This window comes from Athene cunicularia, assembly GCF_003259725.1.
Source record: "Athene cunicularia isolate RWA chromosome 13 unlocalized genomic scaffold, athCun1 chr13_part1, whole genome shotgun sequence".
In the NCBI taxonomy this organism is placed as follows: Eukaryota; Metazoa; Chordata; class Aves; order Strigiformes; family Strigidae; genus Athene; species Athene cunicularia.
This window is the reverse complement of record NW_020799117.1, coordinates 8,615,510-8,640,763: the sequence shown is the minus strand read 5'-3', so window position 1 is coordinate 8,640,763 and position 25,254 is coordinate 8,615,510. Positions and strand designations below refer to the sequence as shown.

General features: G+C 48.6%; 1 protein-coding gene across 3 annotated transcripts in view; it reads right to left on the bottom strand.

The window, feature by feature from the left end:
* The window catches only part of CYFIP2 (cytoplasmic FMR1 interacting protein 2), a 50,491-nt gene extending 28,733 nt beyond the window's left edge, over positions 1 to 21,758 (bottom strand). Inside the window, exons 1-17 of one of the 3 annotated variants that reach the window (XM_026857953.1) lie at positions 21,656 to 21,758; positions 20,822 to 20,962; positions 18,715 to 18,804; positions 18,552 to 18,629; positions 15,628 to 15,729; positions 14,451 to 14,632; positions 14,048 to 14,144; positions 13,226 to 13,354; positions 11,178 to 11,282; positions 7,932 to 8,023; positions 4,948 to 5,065; positions 3,986 to 4,105; positions 3,231 to 3,356; positions 2,039 to 2,205; positions 1,616 to 1,763; positions 1,126 to 1,279; positions 431 to 587 (exon numbers count right to left, since the gene is read on the bottom strand). In XM_026857953.1, the coding sequence (XP_026713754.1) occupies positions 431 to 587; positions 1,126 to 1,279; positions 1,616 to 1,763; positions 2,039 to 2,205; positions 3,231 to 3,356; positions 3,986 to 4,105; positions 4,948 to 5,065; positions 7,932 to 8,023; positions 11,178 to 11,282; positions 13,226 to 13,354; positions 14,048 to 14,144; positions 14,451 to 14,632; positions 15,628 to 15,729; positions 18,552 to 18,629; positions 18,715 to 18,804; positions 20,822 to 20,938 (1,982 nt within the window). In that variant the 5' untranslated portion in view covers positions 20,939 to 20,962; positions 21,656 to 21,758. Of the gene's footprint in view, positions 1 to 430; positions 588 to 1,125; positions 1,280 to 1,615; positions 1,764 to 2,038; positions 2,206 to 3,230; positions 3,357 to 3,985; positions 4,106 to 4,947; positions 5,066 to 7,931; positions 8,024 to 11,177; positions 11,283 to 13,225; positions 13,355 to 14,047; positions 14,145 to 14,450; positions 14,633 to 15,627; positions 15,730 to 18,551; positions 18,630 to 18,714; positions 18,805 to 20,821; positions 20,963 to 21,540; positions 21,559 to 21,655 lie in introns of those variants that run through there. The other 2 variants (XM_026857955.1, XM_026857954.1) reach the window with 2 other exon arrangements.
* Positions 21,759 to 25,254: the final 3,496 nt, after the last annotated feature.

Genomic DNA, 25,254 nt, shown 5'->3' with positions numbered 1-25,254 from the left:
TATTATGAATGTAATTACACTTGCATCACAGCAATTCCTCTCATAATTTACCATATATATATATATATATATATATATAAAAATAAAAAAAAAAAGTGTTTAGGTGCCTTAGCCATGGCCCCCATCCCTGTGGTTGCACACGCTGTCTGACTGCTGAATGCAGATGAGTACCACCAAGCTGTGCCCACATCTGAATAGAGCAGTTGCCAACTGCTCATTTATGATGCATAAGTGTCAGTGCCAGGAAGCTGCCCGTGTGTGCCTGCTAACGAGATATTCATACAGTACCCATTCATGTGACAGCAAGTCAAGAAACATCTATTTTCCCTCCCACATCAAAAAGACTGTTCAGCACCAGCCTACCCTTCTCCAAAACAAAATCCCAAGCCCCAGAACATGCACAGTCCCAATGCAGCCCATCAACCCTTACTCCATCATGGAGGGTTCTTTGGTTTCCAAAATATGGTCCGTGAGGATCCAGGGCATGGACATTTCGATGGGGAACTGGATGCGTCGGCCCATGGTCAGCTCCAGGAAGAATTCCCGGAACCAGAGCTGGGACAGGTCGCAGCACTGCTGCAGCGCTTCTAAAACACAGAGAAGATCCCCCCAAATGGGAGGGCACTCATGTCACCCCCATGGAGATGGCAGAGAGGGAAGTGCACAAGAGACAGCTGCTGCAGCCTCTTATTGGACTGGTTTTGGGTATGGAACTTTGTTCTAGGATGTCTCTGTTTTCAAACCCAGCCCATGTCCATGATGTCTGAGCATGTAATGGAAGAAGAAAGAAAAGATCATGCCTTTTGCACTAAGAGCTCCAGGGAGAACATTTCAATGGCTTAGAGTTACTCTGGAAGATTTCTTCTGTGCCCAGTGGCTCAGAAGGTTGTCTGGTACAGAAAGAAAACTCCAGTCCTAGAAAATAAACTACCACCTGTGGCTATTTGCTATTGCTGACTCATTCCTGTTCACATAATGATTACTACCTAGAAATATGCCTGAATCAGGCATAAGTAGGACATTTTGGAAAAGTCAAGGAAAATCTTCCACATAGGTCAATGAGGAGCAAAGCTGATCTACCTCTACCTTTCTGAGCATGCAAGCCTCCCCCTGCCATAACCTCACCACTGATGTTGAGAAGGTGGGTGAAGAAGAAGGACTGCTTGTGGAACTCCTCTATGGCCAAGACTATTGGCCCATCCAAGCTGCTCCTCAGAGTCTTCTTTGAGCCACTCTTGTCTGCTATGAGGGACTCCAGCATGGTCCGCACCATGTAAAGCTTTGGAAGGAAGTTGACACGCAGTTACCACTCTCCAGTGAGACATGACCACACAGAGCCATGGTGCTCTGCAACAAAAAATAACACTTCTCCTAGGCGGCTACTACTCTCTGCACCCATGAGCCACTACCTTTCTGAGCTAGAAATAATTAGACCCCTAAAAATGGAGGCTTTGGGAACTATACAACAAATTAGGCACCAAAGCGACATTTAACACACAATGGTGTGAAAACTGTGGATCAGACCATGGAAACAGCTGCTAATCCACAGTGCAGGAGACTCCTACATGGCTGTAAGACCATTAATTCCCTACACAGGAGATGGACATTTACATACCTGCGTACTTGATGGTCCTACTGCTCGTCGTGGGACTTTAATATCAAATCCACCTTTAGGATCCTTCTCACCTCGCAGGCAAGGATCATTTGGAGGTTCTCTACCTCCCTCCCAGTCACAGATTGTCTTCCGAATTGCCTGAAGGACACTGGAGTGGGTGGGAAAGTAGTGCTTAAGCTTGATTCTGCTTCAAGATGAAAATATATTCTGCTGTGCACATATGGGAGGAAAAGCATCTGAGGTGGGGACATACACTGTCATTATTGAGGGACTCATGCCCAAAAGCTACCTCGGAAAGTGCTGCTGGCCAAGATACACTGGCTGGTTGTATACCCTGAGGTGGATGCAGGGCCACATGCTTATATAGGACAGATGTGTTACACAAATACAGGGGCTTTGCATTACATTAAAGGACAGACTGACCTGATCAGAACATTCTTCTTCTTCCTGACCGCCTGCCTGAGCGGCTCTCGCAGGGTCACCTGGGCAAAGTCCTGCAGGGCTGCATAGATCGTGTTGCGGATGGCTTGGTTAAAGACACTCTCCATCCGGCCCATCAGCACTTGCAGACCTTTGATCATGGCAATTACCTGACGCAAAAATTAAAACCAGATGTATTTGCTATTTTTCCACTGTATGAAGAGCTCCATAAATCCAAAATTAATAGAATTTGGGACTAAATGAATTCTACTCATGTAGCTTAGGTCCAGTAATTAGGTGGCTAATTTTTTTGATGTTAGATGCTTTACAGATCACAAGCTGAGGGAGAGCATCTACACCATCAGTTTCTTGCAAATGGCCCCCATCCCTTGGCAAGCTCTGTTTCCACTCCTGATCTCCTGATATCTTTAATTACACACAGTCCCAGGAAACGGCACGTGCTCCACACGTGGGTGCAGCTGCATGGCTTGCACTGACCTGCATCCGCACCGGGGCAGAGTCTTCCTCATACAAGAGTGCAGTGACAACTCCCAGGAGGGAGTGAGCCACAAAAATTAAGGCAATATTCAAACTGCCTTGGACTGTGTAAGGCAAGATGGAGGTGGGAGGGTCTCCCACAACCAGGCTCAGAAGACTATTCCCACTGTTCACAGACAGCCAGACTAAGAGTTGATGGGTCCTGGGGCCTGGCTGAGGATCTCTTGTGTTTGCACAGCACCTGAACGTAGCTCCTGATGTTGATCCAGATTGTGCTGTTCTGCAAGCCCACACCCTTTTTTTTTTTTTGCCAGGAGTCCTGAACTCCTTTTTCAGGTCAGGAGAGGCTTAATACAGCAATATTAAGAAAACATAGGGATTCACATCTGGTTTTCTCCAGCACACAAACACAGCATATGAAGAGGAGGATCAGGAAGAGAGGAGAGTTGCTCTCAACATGCACTGGTGCAGTGTTTCTATCCCAGTAGGAGCTCCTAAGAACTTAATTTGCCCCTTAGTTCTGGGCAAATTAAGGGCCACAGGAATGTGAGAAACCTTAATCCTTTAATGTGGGCCACAGGGATGAGGAACCAGCTGAGCGTGTTGAGATGCTCTTCCCTCCTCTTCCTCTGTCCTGAAGAATATGGACAGAAAACCAGTCCTGGCTGATTCTTACTTTTGTGCAGTTGGTACCTACCTCCACAAAGGCAAACTTCTCTTCACTAGTGTAGTTGTACCGGGTGGCTCTCTCATACTCTTCTGCTGTTCCTGGGCAATCCTTGTTACAGAATTTATCTGTGGGATGAACCAGCTTCCAAGAGTACTAGAAGATGGAAAGAGACACTGTCAACACTGCAATGAGTAAGAAGCCAGGCTGGAAAGACTGAAGAGGGCCCTGTGCCAGGAAAACACTCCCTAGATGTTACTACAGTTGTTTGACATTCCTTTGAGAGCAGAATTTGTGCTTCTTCCCGGCTTTATTATCACTGTACTGAATATTGGTTTTGTTTATTTGGGTGGTTGCCAGTCATATTGGGTTTTTGCCATCCACGGACTTCTGTTGAGATGTAGTTGAAATTTTCCAAATTAAGAATTTTCATCATCATTTGAATTACAGTTTTAGTTGCTCAAGATCCAGACTCATCCCAAACAGCTTTCAGCACTTAAGCAAGGTGTTCAGGTTAGGGGAACAGTCGATGTGGACAACCCAGCACCCGCAAAGGGTGGTTCAGATCCACAATGAGCTGAACAAGCTTTCTTTCTCCGTTTTGTACAGAGGTTGTTCAGGCTCATTAGCTGCCTGATCTTAGTGTGTCTGTTAATGGCTTAAAGTTCTGTAGCATGATTGCAAGCTCACCTTTCCAGTCTTTGTTACGTGCCATGTTAAAACGTTCACGCTCACCTGGGAAGAGGAGGACATTACACACTCAGCACTTCCAGGGATGCACTCACCACTTCCATGACGTGGGCACTCCACTTGGACAGCAGCTGCAGTCCTCGTAAAGCAAGATCAAAGAGCTCCCTGTACTCTTCATCTGATTTCTGGCTGTCCAGTCCTGAGCCAGTGACCACCTGGAGAACATCGCATGACATTAGGGCTAGATTCAGAAACGCTGCAAAGGCTTCACCGAGCCAAACAGCAACCAGAGATCTCTCTCTCAAATCCCAGCTGAAATGAATTCCCCATGACCTTATGATCAAGCTAAAATTGAGCAGTGTCCCTCAGTAAAAGGGGTATAACTTGTCAAGGCTCTTTTTACCCAGGCAGTCAATTTATTTCCTACAGAAAATATGGGTCTGACCTGTCGCCTCGGAGCAAATAACTGTTTTCATTCCACTTTTCCATTACTTTCTGATGGTCTAATACTACTGAAATCTTTGAGAGTTCTTTACTGATTTAAAGTTCAAATAATCATTTATAAATGCCAAAAAGGTCTGAGAATGCTAACAATTCAATACACTAACACTGGTGAATGAGGATCACAAATTTGCAAAAACCAGTCACAGTGGCATCAGAGGGAGCGCTGACATTCAGTAATGAAAAGAACAGAAATGCCTCGTGAACTTTCCTCCAAGCCCTGACCAATAGCTCTATGTTAATAGGAATTGCCATTCAGGAGTGTTCTGCCACCTGGCTGACAATAACCATTTAGTTGCAAAATTGTTCCTGCTTCCTATTTTAACAAGTCTGTGACCGAAGAGCAGAAGCTGTGGCAGTAGATATTCTGTGCACATAATTTTGCACCTGCAGGTGACTTTTGTAACGTGGTTTTTTGTTGCTGGATCAAGAAGTGGTTTGTTCCACCTGTGACTTTCTTCCCTCCTCACCGTACGTCCTTGGCAAACCCTACTCCTGCCACACGTCGTCTCCCAGCCTCGTCCACCTAACAAGGCTGATTATGGTGACTACCCACCTCGCTGTTGCTGTAGCGAGCGAGCTCTGAGATGAAGCGGATGTGGTCATCTCGGATCTGGACCATCTGCTCACAGATGTTGTACTGAGGACTTATGCTGCTCTGAGTGCACGTCCACCTGGGCAAAAAAGCAAGGGTTTCAAGGACAGGACACGGGGCTCCATGCAGACACCCCCAGGGACAAAGCCTTGCGCTCAACTGCTCTCTTCAACATGCTCAAGACATGCCACCTTCAGGGCGAATGTCAGCCTGTGTCGTATCTCTCCTGTCCCCTGGTCTGTGGGGTGTTCCAGAGGTGGTCTCTCAGAGCATGATGGAGACACTTGCCTCACCTTTCAGCCTGAACATCTCCGCTCCGTCCACCCTGCAGGCTGCTCTCCATGTTGGGCTCACCTACCCGCATTGGCAGACATGGCTATTTTCCAGGCTACTGTTGGACAAGCTTTCAGGGAAGGATGAACTGCAAAGACCCTTTATTGTTTGCATCTTTTCTGCTAAACCCAAGGATAATCATCCCTTTAGACGTCATCCCCCTCGGTCTGAAACGGCTGGGTCATGCTACCTTCTCCTGCAAGCAAAAACTCTGGAAGGGGCCAGCAAGGGAATATCCCTCCTACTGTGTTTTTGGTTCTGGCTCATACTGCCAGGTCAGGGAACAATCCTGAGTATAATGATGAGCAGAATATGATTAAGTGAACTAGATTTTAATTTGCATTGAGCCATATGTACTGTGTAACAGAGAAATGACATCCTAAAAGGCGGCAGCATTCCCCTTGCAAAGGCACAGTTGTATGAAGAAATGGTACAAATCAGGTCTATTTAACATCTCCTTTTTCCCCATTCTGTATAAGCCACTGATGTAGAACCAGAACAGCTCCACCAAAATGCTTTGTGCAAGCAATATCTGTCAGTGAGACTTTCATGTCTTACTCTGTCATCACAATGTAAAAGTTCAGATCTTGCTGTTTTCCCCCCTAAATAATTGTCCATCTTACGACACAGTCATCTTCTCCAGTCTAGATTGGCTGTACAAAAGGAAGGTGTGAAACCTGCCTCTGATTACGGATACAGACATGAAGACATATTCCTACAGTTAACTGCAAGGCCTTTGTTGCCAATATTTGTGGTGGTAGAAGATCCTGGAAGTGCTGGGCCATGATGTCATCCCTTGTGAAATCCATCCTCCCACGGTCCCATCGCTCGACTCTTACCCGTTTCAATGTCCTGTGCTCCCCACCGGACAATCGGCAGGTTAGCAGGAATGGCCAGGGCTGCACCAACCCTCCCTGCCACACACAACCTAGTCCACAGTGCAGAAACAAAGCGCCATGCAGGAAAAACACCAATTAATTCCACTTTCATGGAGACGGGGAGGGAAAGAAAGTGACAAAAACAATGTTAGTAGGGAATGGGGATTATATGGAACCACCTTGGCAGAGTTAGTGTTGAGAGTCCCAGGCAATTTGCTGGGAAAGCAAGTGAGTGAGGAAAAAACACTGGTTAGTAAGGTACAGCACACAAAGCTGGTAAGACAGATTTCAAGACAGACATTAAAATTGTGCACAGGTAAACAGCCCACAAGCTACCTTGGTTTTGAGATGAGAAAATGAATACAGCTGACATGTTTTGTTGAAATGTGCTTTCTGAACGATTTAGGATAAAAAGGTGCAAATTTTTAGACCTTTTTTTTCCCTTTTAAATTGAGTTTTCAAAAATATTATTTAAATTTATATTTTATTTTTTTTTTTTCATTTTTTTCCCAATTTTAACTGCAAACCTTTTGCTCAGGAACTTTTGCCATGTTGTGTTCAGATTTCTCATTAACAACTAATTGGCACTTTTCAACCAGCCTTGGGACAGGCAGGGGAGGGCCATTCCTGGGTGAGCCACATGGCTGGAAGAAAAGCTGGACCCTCCGGGGTGGAAGGGGATGAGCAAACAGAAGCGGAGAGATGAGGCTGCAGGTTAGTTCCTATCCCACTGAAGAGACAGCTCAGCTAGGCTGCTTCTCACAGATGCTGGAGAAATCTGACTTCCACGTGGTACGGTCCCACGAGTGAAAGGCCACTCACCGTTGAAAGCCGGGCTACCATCAGCCATTACAGCCAGACACAGCTCAGGTGGGCTTTACTTATGTGTGGTTGCAAACGCAGGGATACCCAAACCTAACAACGATTTTTCTAGCAATAACAGCGTGATGCAAAGCTACAAAGACAAGTGGGGCCTCACACACGCCTGGTGTGATCTGAAACGACGTCTGCAGATTCATCTGACGGGAGCAGCAAACTGCCTGTGAACCCAGGCTGCGAAGTGGTGCTCTACGCTCCTGAGCACGGCCGTAAAGACTCCATTTCTGCCCTCCTCCCACAGTGTTCATTCATTTCCAGCGCATCTAACCCCCGCTTCAATCCTTATTCCTGCTGCCCTTCTTGACGAAACCTGCCTGAGCTAGAGGAGACTCCCTGACTACTGCAAAGAGATCCACTGCTGTGTTCATGCTCTGGAGGATTTTGTCCCTGGGATGAAAACTGTGGATTAAAATCTCTCCAGAGCAGGGACACGCCGCTCGCACTCACACACCTCCGGGCGCACACCTCGCAAGCACTCAGCGGCTGTCCCGCACCGTGCGCCAGCCGCCTTCCCCTCCTCCTGCCTCGCTGCCAGCCACCGAGCACCCTCCCAGCCCCTGCCAGTGGGTGCAGACGTGGAGGCATGCCCGCTGCCCTGCCTGCACGCAGGGGTACGGGTACACGTAGGTTTAGAGCTGGCTGCACAAGCACGCACTCGGGGGCCGGCGAGGACATCTTCCCATGCAGGGACAGGGAGGTACACACGTGCACACAGAGCTGGCACCCCGCGACTCACACCTCACAGGGACACACACGGATACCCGTGCACAGACCTCACACACGCCGGAGAGTTGCGGCTCCCACGGCTTATCGGGACACACACAGAAGCCAAGAGACATTATGGCAGGCACTCACTTGGATTTGTTCTCCTCATAGTGAGCACTGGTCTTAATGTATCTGGCCAGTTCTATCTGCATATCGCCGAATAAAGGAACCACCTGCAGCTGCTGGAAAAGAAAACAAAAGATGGTTGAAACATCGGCGGAGAGAGAGCCCGTGGCCTCAGCGCAACACGAGGGACTACAAAATGGCATCCTGCGTCTCTGTAGCTACAGAAAGTGTCAGGCTGTTTAAAGCAAGGGGCAAACCTGGACCCAGGGTCATTTCACAACTAGGAAGCCACCGAAAATGTTCACAAGGCTCTTTGTGCCAAGAAAACCACCCACTACGAGTGCCATGGAACCCTGGAATTGCTGGTACCCAGGCAGGCTATGGCCAGAACGGTTCAGTGCTGTAACTGGCCAGAGGAAAGGCTCTTTTCACAACAAAAACAGAGGGGTTTATTCCTGAGCAGGGCTTATTGCCTCCCACCATAATCCTCCAAGAGAACTGAGGGATGAAAGCCAGCATGTTAGTATTTTGGCAGCAAGTTGCTGCAGCTCCCTTTGGAGGGGAGCTCTAGGCTGCTTTGCTGCCTGGATATCCAGGGATGTGGCATCTTTCTCCAGGGAATCAGACCGTACTTTGGCACTGCAGCTGCTTGTGATGTGTCCTAAGAACTTCTCCAGAAAGAGAAAAACACTGGCAATATAACATGGCTCTGCTCACCCTCTACATCTCAGGAGGATTTGGATGGGAAATAAATTCAAAGTGCACTGAATGTACCTCAAGCTCAGACAGGTCCCTGCTTCTCTAAGCTTTCATCTGCAAACAAAATTCAGCCACGAGCTACCAACATTTCTTCGATAAAATATTAAGCTTCAGCTTCACCCAGCTACAAAAGCCTTGCCCCAAAATTCAGAGAAGATGGTGGCAAATTGCCTGTCCTATTATCACGCTTCTCTTCCCAGGCTGTCTTGTGTGGAGAATGTGCAATGCTGTCATCAGGGATTCCCAGTGGCACTTTCATAAAAGGTTTAAATGAAGGGGTAGTTCATTTTCACTATTCAAATTCCTGGTCAATCCACTAGAAATTTAATCAGAAGGCAAAAAGCAGATGTAGTAAGAGGAGTAGTTGGCCTTTTCTTATTGAGATCTGATAGTCTGTAGTGGTACTTAACTGACTAGGTGAGACCACAGCAGATGTTGGAGAAGTGCAAATGGAAAAAAAGCTAGAAAGAAGAAAGTTATTCCATGCAATGGAAGACATTTTACCTGATCCTCTGATGGCCCACAGCACTTTGCAATGAACAGCAAATCTGTTTGAACGCACCAAGATGACCAAACTCTACAGATTACACTGCAAGTTTGATTTAAACTGAGATTCAGTTGAGTCAGCAAAGCTGAACCATGGAAAACTTGGATGACTCCAAGGGATGGCATGATAAATCATCTTTGCAGAGCTGCAGTCCTCAGCAGTCTCTCCAGTGACTGGAGGGTATTCCACCACCTCATTATTGCCATCGCCCCATCCATGAGGTCATGGTATCTGCCCGTAGTCCCCTATGGCGGCATTTCAGCCCTGTCTCCAGGAGATGATGCAGACTGGGTTTAATAGGTCCCCACTCTCTCAGAGTGCAGATGCAGCGGCTGGAACACCAACCTTTCATGAAACCAGCTATCTGGGCTTGTCTGTTCCCTCCCCTTGCACAGACCCAGCACGTCATCTATAAACTGAAAGTCACGGCAATAGGCAAGGAAGCATCCTCTACCCTGTCACTACAACCAAACTCTTCTTTCAGGCTACTCAGCAGCTCTCTGGGTAAAGCGGCAGGGAGAATCCACTCTGCCAAAAGAGTGATGGGGAAGAAGTGCTCCGTGCCCCCCGCCCCCCCTGCAAGTCATCCTCTCATTTTCTCTGTGAAGCAACTGTTGGTAACAAAACCTAATCCTTCCATCTCAGGAGAAAGACTAGTACAGTGGAGGAAAAAGGACTCTGGACGGACTACTCAATCTCTGTAGCTCTAAAAGAAAACTAGTTGCTCCATCGGGAAAGTTATTCTGCTATCCTCCTGCTATGCTGTTATTCTTTGCTGCCAGTACCTTTGTCCCTTGCCAGAGCCCACCATGCCTCCTAGAGCTGACCTGCCCCAAACCTGAAATGCCTCCGAGACCCAGCCTGGGCACAGCAGCAATGGAAAGAAGGTGGCATTTCCCCCGGGAATGCCGCAGGCGCTGCTGTGGGGGGTCTCAGCCCCCCTCTCCATCTGCCACTGGTGGCCAGTGGCTCACACACACCAGATTTTGTGGGGAATCAACAGAGTTATCTCAAACTTTTCTCCTGCTGAGTGGCCCCGGGGCAATGCAGCCAGGTCTCCAGTGTGGACCAGCCCACGGCTGGACTCAGCTGCACATGTGCATGGGCAGAGGGAGGCTGCACGGCTGCTTCCCACCCTGTCACTGGGAGCATCCAGTTCTCGTGGGCCTTTCCCGAAAACCCAGATCTCAGATAAGATAAAAATGGTTCATCAAAGCATCTGGTGAGCCCTTTGAGGAACTCACTGAGCACCTCCAAGTCCCAGCTGACACAAGCTTCGCAAGAAGCTTTTTCTGTCCTACAGGGAGCACAGTTTACACAAAAAGTAAGACTGCCAGACCACGTGCTGAGCTATGTCCCCTCTTCCTCAGCTCAGCAGATTGCTGAGGGAAAGGGGAGTGCAACCATCACCTGCACAGGCCTCAGCAAACCAGCCAGGTTTGCCAGTGGCCTGACATCATGGTGCCCTTGGGAGACTGAAAACCTGCCTCAGAAACATGCAAAGAGATAGGAACGATGTCAGCTTGGCACACCCTTCCCTCATCCACAACACAGATAGCCCACGTGCTGTCCCCCTCCTTTGCCTCTCGGCAGGACACAGGAGCCACCGTGGCAGCCGGCTGCCCACCAAGGGTGTACACGGTCCTCAGCTCCCAGCGGCTGCCCAGCTCCAGCACCACAGGAGCAGAGCCAGCCCCAGGCACTGCTCACCCATCCACAGCCTCGATGGCACCGAGGGCCGGCATCGCTCGTCTCACCCATGCTGCAGCTCTGTGCCCAACTCATGTTCACAGTAATCCCATTCCTCATCCTTGGGCCTAGATAATTTCTTGACCCTTTGGGTTTGCTGGACTTGTAAATGACTCCTGTGGTTTGGGTTTATTTTTGGCAGCATGTGCAATGGTACAGGTCGCTAATTCATTGGTCCGCAATAAATCCCAGTCTTGCCCAGACAGGTCACTGACCTTGAAGAATTTGTCTATTTTGCTAAGGTTGATTCTCTTCTTGGCATCCAACTTGTAAATGTTGCTGACATTCCCATCCATGAGATACAGGCCAAACCCCATCACCTGGAGAAGATGGAAAGGTTAGGTTTCATTAGTGTGAAGTCAGCAACACAAGTCAAAGACAGTTTGAAATGCTGGGGTTTCAACCCCAAGCCCCAAATTAAGGTTGACATATGGGTGATTCCCACAGTCCTTCACAAAGTGGGGGTGAGTTTGCTTTTAGGCTTCCCTCCAGGGTGCGGTGGCCTTGCAGGGAGAGCCATTAGGTAAATGAGCCCCAGGTGTCCCACTCAGGGATAAAAGCTGGGACCCCTTACAGGCAGGGGCAGTGTCTGTCTGTGAGGTGGATGCCTTGTGCAGAGTTCCCTGTTGGGGAAGGACCTCCCGCCTCCCTGGGACTGGGCTCCAGTCAGGTCTGGCTTTTGTAAACACGGGCTGTGTAGAGATTCAGTATGTGGCTTCCTTGGTCTTATGTGTTTGGCTTGTTAACTCGGTTGTCTCCTGTCCCTTCTGTGGGAGACTGCATTTCACCATTTATTCCACCCATTGTTGGTTGTGTGGTGTCACTGTTGGGGTCAGTGGGAATGATGTTGATTATGTATAATCTGACCGACTTGTTTGTACCCCCAGCGCTCACCCATGGACTGACCCTTTTGTATCAAGTACAATTTGGTTATTGGTTCATCTTTATGCTGGCTGCGTCCTTTATGCTAGGCCTGATAATTGGCAAAACACAGTTCTCCATCACTTAGCATGAGGAAAGGCCATTTGAGGCTCCTGTACCACCTGACACACAAGACGACTGTATGAAATGTGCATGTATCTGCAAGGATGTACATGGTAGACAGAGGACACATGATGGATTGCTTCTGTTTTCTGTGCAAAAACACATGGTGCTCACAATTTGTTCCTCCTCTCTCCCACATGACAATAACCTAAAAGCAAACATTTACTCCTGGAGAAGAACTGAAAACATTTAAAATATTCTCCTGAATTGATTTTTTTTTCCCTTAAATTCAGTACAAATCATTATAGATATTTGAACTACCCACATTATCCTTCAAAGAAGGACAGTTGACTCATACTGTGGTAATGAAGTTCTTATGGTGATAGTGACTGCAATCATTGTAATAACTGACTAAGAACAAATATACAAAACAAGCAGATACTTTGGCATGTTCATCTTGAGGGCTCTTTAGAGTCAGGAAATCAAGCCTGGAAGGATCTGCCTTCTGCGGAAATTATTGCTGGGAATGAGCATCAGAAAATTCAGAGTTGCAAAGTTGGTGGTGATTTTGGCATGTCCTATCTAGTTACCCAGGTCAAGCCCATGATCATCCATGCAAAATAGAAAAACCCCTTCCAGCTCTGGAGAGCACAGGGCACCCACCAGTGCTCTCGTTCACCAGTTGCAGACCATCACCACCTATGTCCCAGGCAGGCAGAGCTGCTGTCAACCTTGGGAAGGACTGGGGAAAAAGATAGAGATGGGGAAAAACAGAGGAAAGGGAGATAGGAAGGAAAATTTTTATATGGGAGAAGGCCAGAAAGGACATCAGAGAAATGATGGGAGAAGGTCCAAGTTACAGCAGGAATAGAGGCAACTCATGGCACTGCCCGACAGAGGTGCCACTTCAGAGCACTGGGGTGGGACATCTCAAACCCACAGCCACATCCAGTCTGTTCAGCTAAAAAGAAGATTTGAAAGGGAAGAAAATGGGGGAATTGAGGTATCGCAGCAGAAGACACAAAGTAACAGAGATCAGAAGGGAAACAGGGAGAGGAGGAAGGCAACTCTGCTGCTGCGTGCAGAGAGCCTTCCCACCTCATAGCAACTCGTGTGTCCAGAGGATGGTGGCTCTGCAGAGGATGGATGCATGTAAACCCAAAGGAGTAAAAAGTAAAGAAAATTAGGAGAAACATTGTCTTGGAAGGGAATTTCATCTTACTAAAACAAAGGTGAAGCTATGCAAGCAACCCGCCCCATAAGCATAACCGAATCTCACCTTTAAGAGCATGTGTTTCTCACTGGGAGTGAGATACATCTTGTTTTCATAGTAATCCACACAGATGTTGACAATATCAGCCAGCAATTCCTCATAGCCAGGGATAACCTCTAGTTGTTGGTGCAGACACTGAAACATCAACAGGGGCCACATTATCCACATGCACAGAGGAACAGCAGAAATCATGGGAGAAACACATTTGAAGGATTAAGAGTAGAATGATAAGATGTTTCTTCAAACCTCATCTGTGTGCTTTTCTTAGGTTACTAGCGGAAGATTGACCTCATAGTACCACCAGTAATGAACAACCTTACTTCTGAAGGACAGCTCTCCTCTTCAGACTGATCACAACAGCAAAACATCAGAGAGCGAGATGTAAAGACAGATGTGTCAGAAGCAGACTTTCTGACTCTCTCCTGGCTCTGTGCAGTATTTTACCTAATTAGCAGAAGCTATAAAGCCTGTGGAGCGTGGAGGGCCATGGGGTCTGATCTGCAGTCCCCATGCAGTCACAGAGATGAACTGGATGGATGTCCTGGGGAAAACAGGGGAAGAGGTTCTGGCAGAACCTCCCCCTCCAAGAGGTCTTCTGTATCTTTTAAACCTTCATCTTTGTTTTGGCATAGAGACTTTCAAAGCCACCCAGAATGACCCATAAGAAGGAGATATTGCTAGAATTATATAGCCTGACCTAAAGACCATTAGAGTCAGTGTCAGTGATCCAATTGGCACAATCTGGTCTGAAGTGGTGTCAACCTTGGTGAGATCACTGCCTCTCTCTCCTCATGGAAAAGTGAAGTGGTTCAGAGAAAAGGGACCTGCCTGCGTGATGCGGTTGTGGTTTGCCAGGAACATGGAGAGGTTCTGGGACTCCTGGATGGACTGGGGGTCTGCCATCTTCCGCAGAAACTGGGCAGCTCTGGAAGGGAGAAATCCAGTGTCACCAAGGCTCACTGACCCAACGTGAGACTCTTCACCACCCATCTGCCCTGTTTGACCTGCAGCTGCATTACAGCTCTGCTCTTTCCTTGTTTTACCAAGAGGGAACCAAAACACAACAGGGCTCAGAGATTTGCCTAAAATCACAAAGAGATCTTACGACAGCACAGAAACCCAACCTCCAGCCTCCTGATGTCCACCTGACCTCACTGCTGGGCAGACCAGGTCCTCCCTTGCAGACCAGGCACAGTCCTGTCCCCACTCCCACTGCTTTGCTCCCTCTCACCTTTTGTAGGCAGAATGGTCATTTTTGACGCTGCACTTCATGTTCTTCAGCTCATCCAAGACAGCGAACATGTTAATGAACTTGCCCAGAGTGAGGAGATAGGCCTCGGAGACAAAGTCCTTCCTCCGTTCAGCATGGCACAGGCGCTTCACCTCACTGCAGAACCGCTCGATAGCCTTGCGCTGGAAGGCAGCGGGACAGGGTCATCACACCACTGCTAAGACCCCTCTTCACCCACCCACTCTTTCCTTCCTTTAACAAAAGCATTTTTCTGTTGGAGATGGAGGCTCCAGGGTCCCTCTCCAGTGTCACCATGAAACAAAGCAGCGGTACAAACCACTGCAGACAAACATCGTCCGTGCTGGAGGGGAGAAGGAGGCTCAAACCCTCTATGTGCGCCTGCCCCAAGTGTGGCATGTTCTGCAAAATCAGGTTTCAGATTTTTAGGTGGGGCATAAAGACCTCACAGGAGATGAAACCTAAAAATGATGGTGAAACCCAGCTGCAGCCAGTTATGAATGCAGGCAGCGATGGGGAGAGGTCCCTGGAGCCCACAGCAGCTGTCGCCACATGCTCATTGCTCTCTTGGGAATCTATGCGTATTATTTTGTCAACTGCCTCAAGTGTAGCAACTGCTAAATTTAAGCTTTGGTGCTCTTTGCCAGTTGACCTCTGAGTTCAGGGGGCTGTGAGCACATCCTGTTCCCGCTGGCAGAGGAGGAGGGTGTCCAGCTGCATGGCTGCATCCCACCCCAAGCACCAGCTGCACCACCAGCCCTCAGGTCTTCCTGGCTTTGCTTCAGAGGGAAGAGCAGAAGAGCAAGCTGTGCTGGTGCTAGTGGAGAAACAGGTCTTCACATCCACCAGCCCACAGCCCAGAAAACAGGAGCCTGTGTCACCCATTAGCTCCACACAGTGGGGCTCTGGTCCTCTGTGAACCTCAAGGGCTGAGGTGTGCTCATTCCCAACTGTGTACAAGATTTTGGGGCTGAGCAAGGGACACACAGGTTTCTTTCAGAAAGGTCTCAGGTATCTGGGGGTGGCTGCAAAGAAGAGACCTATCGGGGGTTCAGGGGCTCTGCAAGCTGGCCTAGCAGGCAAGGATAGCACAGCCCTGCTTAGGATAAGTTAACACCAAAGTAATAAATTATTTTTGCTTCGCTCCTTGACTACTTACTTGAAAATACATGAACTTCATAAGCTTGGTGACTTCTGGCTCCAAGACTTCCACTGTCTTCTCATAAATCTCCACTCGGTTTGGCTGTTCGTTACATTTCACCTGCGTTGCAAAGACAAATCATCCTTGTCAGCATCAGATTTTCTAACACAGCTGTGGACTGCAATGGTCACCATCTTCTGCTTGTCTCACAGTGAATCCTGTCCCCATCTGAGGACAACAGAGGGACTCAAGGGAGCTTGTTCTTAAGGCAGTAGGTGACAGGAGAAGGGGCTATTTCTCAGATGCGAAATTCTCTCCATGAATTATAATTAGATATCACCTTGATTTGAGAAATAAAAACATTCTAATGCATTTGTCTGGGGTAGAACACATACAATACAGAGTTTGGACTTGCTACACAACGTGGGAATGTTATGTCATAAAATTATCTGAGACTTTGTGTTGCAAAGTCCCAGGGACACACAAGGCACCAGGTTATGGCTCTGCTATACACTCCCTGGGATAATTTTGGTTCTGTTGCTGACCTGTTAAAAATCACTGGGCTTGTATGTGGCTAGCAGAAATGAAGTGTCACCATCACTGGAATCCAAGGAAGCTAAATTTAAGGACTTGCTGAGTTGTCATCCATCTCATGTCCAAAGAGCTACATGGGAGTCATTACTAAACTTTTAGGGAAAACCCCAACTGCCTGAGGCAATGCATCCTTGCTGTCACCCTCTGGTTTTGTTTCCAGTTGCTGCTGACACAAGGCTGTGATGGGGCTGACAGCTCTGGTGCAAGTTTAGTAGTGCAACAGCTGATGCACAGGGCACAAGGCGGGCAAATCCGCCAGCTGTACATGTGGGAAGATGCAAAAGTAGCTTTGTCTTCTCTGTAGTGGAGAATCTCATGTCCCTGCCCTGGTGTTTCATACTGCAGTCAGGCAATATTGATAGCCATGAGGATGCTGCTCATGGCAGGGAGGTGTGGTGGACATTTATGTGTAGACTCTGTTCTTCACCTGTAAAACCACGGTCTCTGATGTAGTACATGACTGAGCAGCCAAGCTGGGGACTGAGAACAGGACCCCCCGGTTGCAGCCACGTGCCCCATGGCAACGCACAGGGGTCACTGCAAGATCAGATCTGGTTAATCTGTACATGAACCCTGTGGTGGTGTCTGCTCCTCCATTACACGTGGCACTGCCTGCAGCCCTGGCAGGGAGGACGGGGCAGAGAGTGGGGATCCCCCAAGCTGTGCTCAGAGAGGCACAAATGTCACGTAGGTGACCTGGATGGAAGGACACTAAAACGCCAAAACAGATTATCCATAGCAGTGTCTTGCCATCAGCTCAGCCACAGCCTGCCTTCTGTTAGCATAGGCAGGAGGGGCAACTGCAGCACAGCATCAAATATAAATGGGAGACAAGCAAATATCCAATCAGCAGCAGAAAGCTCCCCATGGCTGGGTCTCATGAGACCATCAGCAGAGTATAACCTGAGGGGAACTGAGGTTTGACCTTTCCCAGGGAATCACAAACATGGGCATTGCCAGCCATGTGGAAATATTTTTTCCTGGCTCCACAGAAGAGCTACAAACCCTTTTATCTGTAGGGTTAATGGAAGTGCACTGCACCCACCCCAACGCATTGTCAGTCAGCAATTTTGCAGAGATCTAGCACGTGCCCACATTGCGGAAGAAAAGCTTTGAGCTGGAGTCTGAATCATGATCAGTGGGCCACATGGGCAACCTTACTCATGTCTGTAGGTGTTTGAAGGATGAAGCCACCAAAATTCAGGTTGGAGAGAGAAGGACTAGAAAACAGTTGAAGCAGAACTAGCAGTAGAGGAGGAGAATGATTAAATGTGGGGGGAGATGAGGATCTTCAGGTATATCAGCAGCAAAAAAGAGCATTTGGGAAGATGTTTCTGGCATATCAAAGTGCTCCTTCATGCATCCTTGCACAACACTTACAATTCTGGGGCTTCCGTGGGAGCAGAAAGAGACCCCAGAGTCTGGGCAGCAGTCTGGGATGCTGAAACTTGCCCCAGCAGCTCTGTGCAGGTCAGGGAGAGCCTGAGTCTGTCACATCTCAAGAGGACCTTCTGTTTTCATCCCAGGCTGCCTGGGCTCCCTTCTTCACACGAGTCCCACTCAGCACTCGGGCAATTTTTAACTGAACCTGAAGTTCCTGATACCATGTAATGGTATGATACCATACAAAGGTATCAGGATAGCGTGATATAAACCAGATCTGATGGTTTTACTCGCAACTTCCAAGAACCAACTACCTTTGCCTGAAGCAAACTCTGTCTCCCCACAAGATGAGAGAGAAAAATATTCAAGCAGCACACCAGGAAGGAAATAACCACAGTGCTTTAATTAAAGCAAAAGCTATCCATTCTCCAGACAGAGAAGTGGATAAAGACTCAAGTGACAAAACACAGTACCATCCCAGGTACCATGCTGGACCAGAGCTGTGCTCAGCTGAGTCCTGTTAGCAGCTGTAGGACAAACAAGCTGGTCCTGTGGGGATGAAACAACTTCAGGTGTGACTGCTCTGGGGAGCAGGGGAGGGGCTCATGAAACCAGGAAATGTATATAAAGCAGTTGGCTTGTGGTGAGTGTGACTGGGGTGGGTGTACTGCTAAGAGTTGTTTAGGATCAAGCTTTCATATGCATAAAAGTGCAGAGCAGGTGCCCTTTGCTGGAGCAGCAGTAAGCAGGACTGCTTCTGAAATGGTTGCCAGCTGCTGAAATTAGTACTTGAGACTTTGGTGGGCATAAGACAGTTTGAAGAGTCAGTAGTCTCTCTTTTCAACCCTTCTATCTGCTTCAGTCTTCTCTGCTTTTTTATTCTTCTGTCTCCAGTTCAAACTAATTCATGCTAAAGGCAAGACCAGCTATGTGCTCTGGGATCATCCCTGCCTGGGCTTGAGTACCTGGGGGATGGCTCGTGAGCAGCTCCTCCATGTGTAAAGCATCACAGCATACTCATGGCCTTCTTCCAGCATTTCATTCTGAAAGAAAAGACAGAGAGGCATTGCTGGGGGTCGGGTGCGCACCGCGGGCTGAGCTTTGCTGGGGCAGTGCCTGGGAACTCACCATGCTGGAGTGCACCGTCGCCTGCTCGATGTACCTGGCAATGCCAGTCACAAAGGCATTTCTGTCTTCAAAGTTTGTGTCAAAATTAGCCTATGGGCAAAATGGGAGACATGGGGATTAAAATACAGCCAGTTGTTTGCTCACCTGATACGGTTCACTGTGGGATGTGTTGGCAAAAAGCAGAATCAGTAGGAATCCTGGGGCATGGGAGCAGCTTATGAACAATTTGAGGTGCTGCGCCTCTAGGTCTGAAATAGATTCACACATGCAGCATGAGATGCTTCTGAATCATACATGTTCATTAGAGGAAATCCTGCAGATTACATGTGTGAAAATACAGTGATCAAGACTGATAAACCCTTGTAAAATCAAGCCAAACTCAGGTGAGGATCAGCTACAGGGAATTGCAGCCACACCGGAGATCAAACCTACAGCAATTATTCTAAGGACTTTAGCTTGGTAACTCAAAGACAGATGCAGCCTCATTAATTTTGATTTGTGCCCTGGCTGCTAGGGGAAGACCACATCCTGCCAGCAGGAATTGCAAAGAATAAACACACAGAAAGGGCAGGGAACGAGATGTCTGTAAAACACAAATACGAAAGTCAGCACGCATCCAGACATTATTATCAGCACTAGTGTTACTCTTGCAAGCAAGCAGATGTTTTGGGATGAACAGTTGTTTTGGAAGTTGAGCTACAACTTTGGGTTGGGACAGAGGAGCAAGAAAGTGCAGAGCAGGGCAGGGAATGAAAAAGCAGCTCCTCAGCCTCTCTCTGCTCGGGTAATTTCCTCCTGTCTGATGGTGTCTGCTGGAGGGCAGAGTGTAGAGAAGTCCCAGGTGCGCAGAGATGCCCCTTGCAATGACATCAGCATTGCAGCAACTGTGTTCACCTCAGTAACTGATTTCCTCAGTAGAAAAGCCAGGAGCACAGACCCGTGGCTACAGGACCACCCTTCTTAGCACCTCCAGGACACTGCATGTGCCTTTCTGGCTAGCAGGGGACAGGACTACATACAAACAAGTATGATAAGGCAACAGGCTTGACCAATATCTCTAGATCTAGTTTAGATGAGGTTTTTTAGACCTAGTGGTGTGCACATGCTCATGGCCCTGCAAGGAGGCTGTGCCATAATGCTGGACCCTGATCCCCTCACAGGACACAAGCCAGCAAAGAATAAAAATGATTTAAAGAAGAGGTAAGCAAAAATGATATGAGGATTTTTCACAGAGAGTTGAAATTTGAACAGCCCAGAACTGCCTTTGGGTCTGATAACCCGTAGAGATAGTAATGCTGCTGAACGAGCCCACAGTCTGACCTGCTGAAAGGGATACTGTAATTTCAGACCCCAGCGTACATGGCATGGCAATCACTGTACGGGTGTATTTATACACGGCCATGGGTAAGCCCTGAATTCAGCAGTGGCAGGATGGAGAAAGCGACCCCACATTATATTTAACTCTGGGTGTGTGCTGTAGGGCAGGGTGTGGTGTGGTGGCCACGCAGCTGAGGCATCCTGCTGCGGATCCAAAAGCAGGAGTTTGGGCCTTGCCTTGGGCTTGTGCCAAGCTCTGCTTGGTCAGTGCAGCTGCAGCTAAATCTGTGGTTGTTCAAGGCAGAGGAGCAATTGTAGTGACTGCCCTCCCCTGCATGCCAGCAGCTCCCCAGACCGGCAGCTCCTGCTGTGCTAGCGGCACAGGCCGGCCAAAGTTGGGCAGAACTCTGATTTTGACCTACTTAGATGTGTGTGCTGCCATGAAAAGGAAGCACAGAAATATGTGTATATCGAAATATCGCTGAGAACTTTCTGCTGTTATCACAAATGTTATCTCCTGCTTCTTACCCATTCATGCACTCTGGTCCTCATTTTTAAACTTCCCTATGTCCTACTCAGCCTTAGAGATGCCTTTCACCGATCTCTAGTGCTTTCCTTTTAAAGCCTTTGGGAACACAGATTTGTGACTAGATCTGTTCTAAACATTTCCTTAAACATAGTGAACCCAGGATGTTTTCAGCTAGTTCTCAGAGCACCATGTGCCCCTGTGCTTTGCATGAGCTACCAGAACAACCCTCCCGGCCCCACCACCTCTGGGAGCTGAAGGTACCTGGTACATGATGGAGGACGGAGGCGGTTCGATGCATGGCTGCTGGTCTGGAAGAGGCAGCTCCTCCAGTAAGTCCACGTTGGACAAGGCATCCTCTAGCGTGACGTGAGTGGTCATGGTTCTGGATGTTCAGTTTCCACGCTAAATCCAAAGGAAAGGAGAGGGTGATAGGCAGACAGAAGCCAGAAGACTGAGTGAGAAAGCACCAAAACCAGAACCACGACTGGCTGGCACTGCAAGAGACACAGTCCCGGTTTATCTTGTTTTGCTTTTCTTGTGTATTTAACCTACATCTCTATGTCATTGCTCCTTCTGTGATTCAACGGCAGAGTAGGAATGCAGAATAAGAGGAACATAACTACCCACCCATGTCCTTCTCTGCTTAACTCTATGCAAAACTGTTTTAAGACAGAGCACAGCTGGGTGCTGAAGCGCAGCTTTAGCAGCCCTGAGTGAAAGCGTGTGCTCTGAAATGCAAAGTGGCGCTATCAGAAATCTCTCTCAAAGCAGCATGATCAGAAAAGTATGACTGAAGCTGACACTCACATGCTCTCCTTCTCACACACATGAAGGGCCCTGGAAACTGTAAACAACAAACTGCATTCTCAAAGGTGAACCGGAAAGGATTGAGTGCTGCGCAGGCAGGCTGTGGCACTGCAAGCAGCCAAAAAAAAAAAAAAAAAAAAAGAAGTAGCTGTTAAAATTTTCCCTGTTTTTACCCCACATGCAGTGTCCCCTGCCCAGTCCTGGCCTGCCGTGAAGCTGCACACAGTGCCAGTTGCATATGAAATAAAAAGCAAAGGGAAACATTTCTGAAAGCTCACTAGCACTTACCCTAGTGGGAATCTCAGGACAAACCTCGATGTCCCTTAGTTCCTTTGTGATTCACCTTTGCTGTAAGACCCCAAGCATAGAGGGACAGCTGCTGTCACCCAGGCTGAGCGGTTGTATAATCACAGCCACAGGGCTTCCCCAGTTAATACCTAATCTGCGTGCAATAGCAGTGGCTGACCTAGAGCATGTGTCTCCTAGAAAAACACTCCGCTGAATTTAAACATTTGCAGAGAGAGAACTTGTTTTAAATACTGACATGTCATTTGATTAGCAAATCGCCTCCCCCTTCTCTAGGTGGTTTTTTCCCCACTCTGAGCCTGTCTCGTTTCAAATGCCAGCCATCGAGTTTTATCACTCTAACCTGCAAGACAGTAGAGCTCTCTATTATAAAAGTTCCCATCAAGATGTGTATTTCAATAAAACACCCAGCAACCTTCACTATGGCTCAGGCAAGCAGACTGAGTTCTTTGGCTGCCTTTTTACAGAGCATATTTTCCAATCCTTTAATCATCTCTTTGGCTTTTCTCTAAGCTTGATCCAATTTTGCAACTTTTTTGCTGAAGTGCAGACACCATAGAAGGACACAAGGCTCCAGCAGTGTCTGCATAAGCATCAGATACAACAGCAATGTACCCTCTCTCCTTGTGTACAATCCCACCAGTTCCTTTGGTCGCAGCAGCAGTCCCATAGGTCCTCATATTCAGCCGATTATCTGATACAAATCCCTTAGGACCTTTTTTTTTTTTTTTTTTTAAATTGAGTCACTGTTTCCAAGAATACGTTTGCTTTTCATTTCCAGCACTGGGAGCATAGAAGGACAATGGCTTTGGGATACCCATAGATAAGACACACATGCACACAGCAAGGACCAAGGGGGATGCATGTTCTGTGCAGTCCTGGGGTGGCTTCATGTTAGGTGACAAGAGGGACGCTGCTGCTGTGCCTCTTGTCACTGTTGCTGCCTGCACACATGGGCTGCAAGAACATGTATGAGCCTGGTAAAACCCATTCCACCTCTACAGATGCCTCCTCAAGGTACCAGGCAGCTGAGAAACAGGCTTGGTTACACCTGCAGCTGAAGCACCATGAAATAAATGCCTGGAGAAAAATAACCTCAAGCAGCCCTTCCCCTACATGCTCAAATTTCTGTTTCCTTCTTAACCCCTCTTTGCTAAAATGGTTTCCTGTTACAAATTGTAGCAGCTGTCAAAACCAGACATTACATCCCGGCAGGCTGAGGCAGAGCAGCTTCCTCCCTGCCTGCGAGCACCCTCTGCGGCTCCGCGCTGGGCTGGCGGCTCCACTTGCCCCATGGACCTCCTTGGCTGCCCACCGCTCTCCACCATCCTCCAGTGCCTCGAGACTCATCTCTGGGCTCCCAAAACAACACCCCTGGTACTCACACGTGCTTCATTACATACTTCAGGCTTAGGAAGACGAAAACCTTCCACTTTATAGCTCTGAGGATGATAACTGTTTATTTGGGCTCATTTTTCATTTTTCCCTAAGTCAAACTCTGTGGCCATTTGTGCAAGGTGCTGGCAGTCTGCTATAATCACAGATGCTTCCACAGTAATCCTGTGACATTCAAAGAGCTCAGCAACTCAAGGGACTCAATTATTGCTGCTGTTTGGGCCATACCAGAAGATACGGTTCCAAATACGGTGTCAGGGTCCTGCTCTGCTGGGCAGCCACAAACCTGCCAGACTAAGCCAGTTCCTGCCCCACAGATCTTGCACTCAAATAGAGGAAGAGAGTCAGTGTGTAGAAATATATGAACAGAAAAGGAAGTGTCAAGCCATAGTGAGCCAGTGGTGCAATCATCTGTTGGCCCACCCCGTGCTTTGACACTGTTGAGCAGAACACAAGAACCCGGATGCAGATGGAAAAACTACACAGACTTTGTGGGTTTAACAGATGAGTCTTCACGGGGACTCCCAATTTCAGTTCTACGCTTTCCTAAGCACAATAGCAAAACCAACAGAGGCGACGGGGAAAAGCGTGGTCTGCCAGGACTTCCCCTGGGTCTCATGCCTGCACCACACTGCGACAGACAGCAACCTTACAGCCGGAGCGTGTGATGTTCCAGGGCTGGCAACCTGGATCCTCACCCCAGATCACCTACAGAAGAGCAGCCCCAAGCGGCCCCTCGCCTGCTCCTTGGGGTGGCTGTAGGGCTGGCGGGGGCCCTGCTTGTGGTTGGGCTCCACTGGCAGTAGGAAGCACCCAGCAGTGAGAGGGGCTGTGCACTGGGGAAGGCTCTGAAGGCAGCACCATGGCTTGGCCCGGTCCATGGGGCGCTGTGTGGTCTCCCCCCACCACACGGGTTGCCCGGGAGAGCCCAAAGGGGAAGTCCCACTGCAACAGACCCACGCCATCCTCCCTCACCTTCCTGCAAAAAGGTTTCTTACACAAACATGCTGGGGCTGTGCCGGCATATCCAGCTTCATCCCCTCAGTCCAGGGCAGCTGTCAGGAAACGGGGCAGCGACCAAGCGGCTCCAGCCCAGGGAAGATGGGGATCCCTGGGGACACACATCAAAAAGTCCTCATTAAGCCTTAACCACCATCCACCACGTGGGCCCGAGGGCAGGGATGGCCATGCTGGGAAGAGAGTCAGCCCATGTTGGTGGTTTGCCGACAGCACTCTGGCACACATGGCCACAGGGATGGGGGCCTCGCTGCCTGGGGAGCAGCACAGCAGCCTGCCCAGGAATGGGGCTTTTTTGCTGCCGTAACACGTGTGTAGCAGGGCGAGGCTCTTCCTCGCACACAGGAAGCATATCCTGCCTGCGTGGACGCAAACACGGCCACGCAGGCTGCTGGGAGCAGTCTGACAAAACTACTTTCTTCTCCATATCCTGCTGCTGCTGGTCAGAGGCCAAAGTCCCTCTGGTCCTACATGTTTTGGCAAAACTGAACATAAGCCTGGCAGGAGCCAACCCCACCCCAGTGAAACCCTGGAGAGGGATGCAGCCATTGGGCTGATTACCTCTTCTGCTAATGAGCACTGGTGCTAACAAGTGCTGCCCACACTTTCTGCCCATCTGCTGCAGAGACTTCCTCTTCCCATCCTGCATCTCAATCGCAACTCCTCTGGCCATCTCTTACACCTTCTAAAGCTAAATGACCACAGAGGCGCTGGGACTTCTGGACATTGCAGGGAGCCAGACATGTGGGGTGCAGGCACAGGGCATGGCCCCACCACCCTGAAATGGAAATTAAGAGTTCCTGAAATGGCAGCTCTGTTGTGGCAGCAGCCTGGGGGCCAGATCTAACAGACAGCATAGGAAGGCTTTGGGAAGGAGCGAAGATGGATATTCCAGATGTCTGAATTTGCAGGTCCTACCTTCCCCACCAAAAGGCTTGCCCAGAAATATCGGGGCAATATCATTGTCTTCGCAGCAAGAGGAACAAAGACGACTTCATTGTTAGAGCAGCTTGGGGGAACAAAGAAAGACTTTAAAAGCAGGGGGTACAAAGAATATGTTGCATGCACGTGTGCTTGGCTTCCAAGCTGCACAGCTGAGAGCTCTGAGAAAGTGGCACAGGCTGTTTTGGGTTTTCAGCTCACCTGTTCCTACAGCAGACATTCACGCT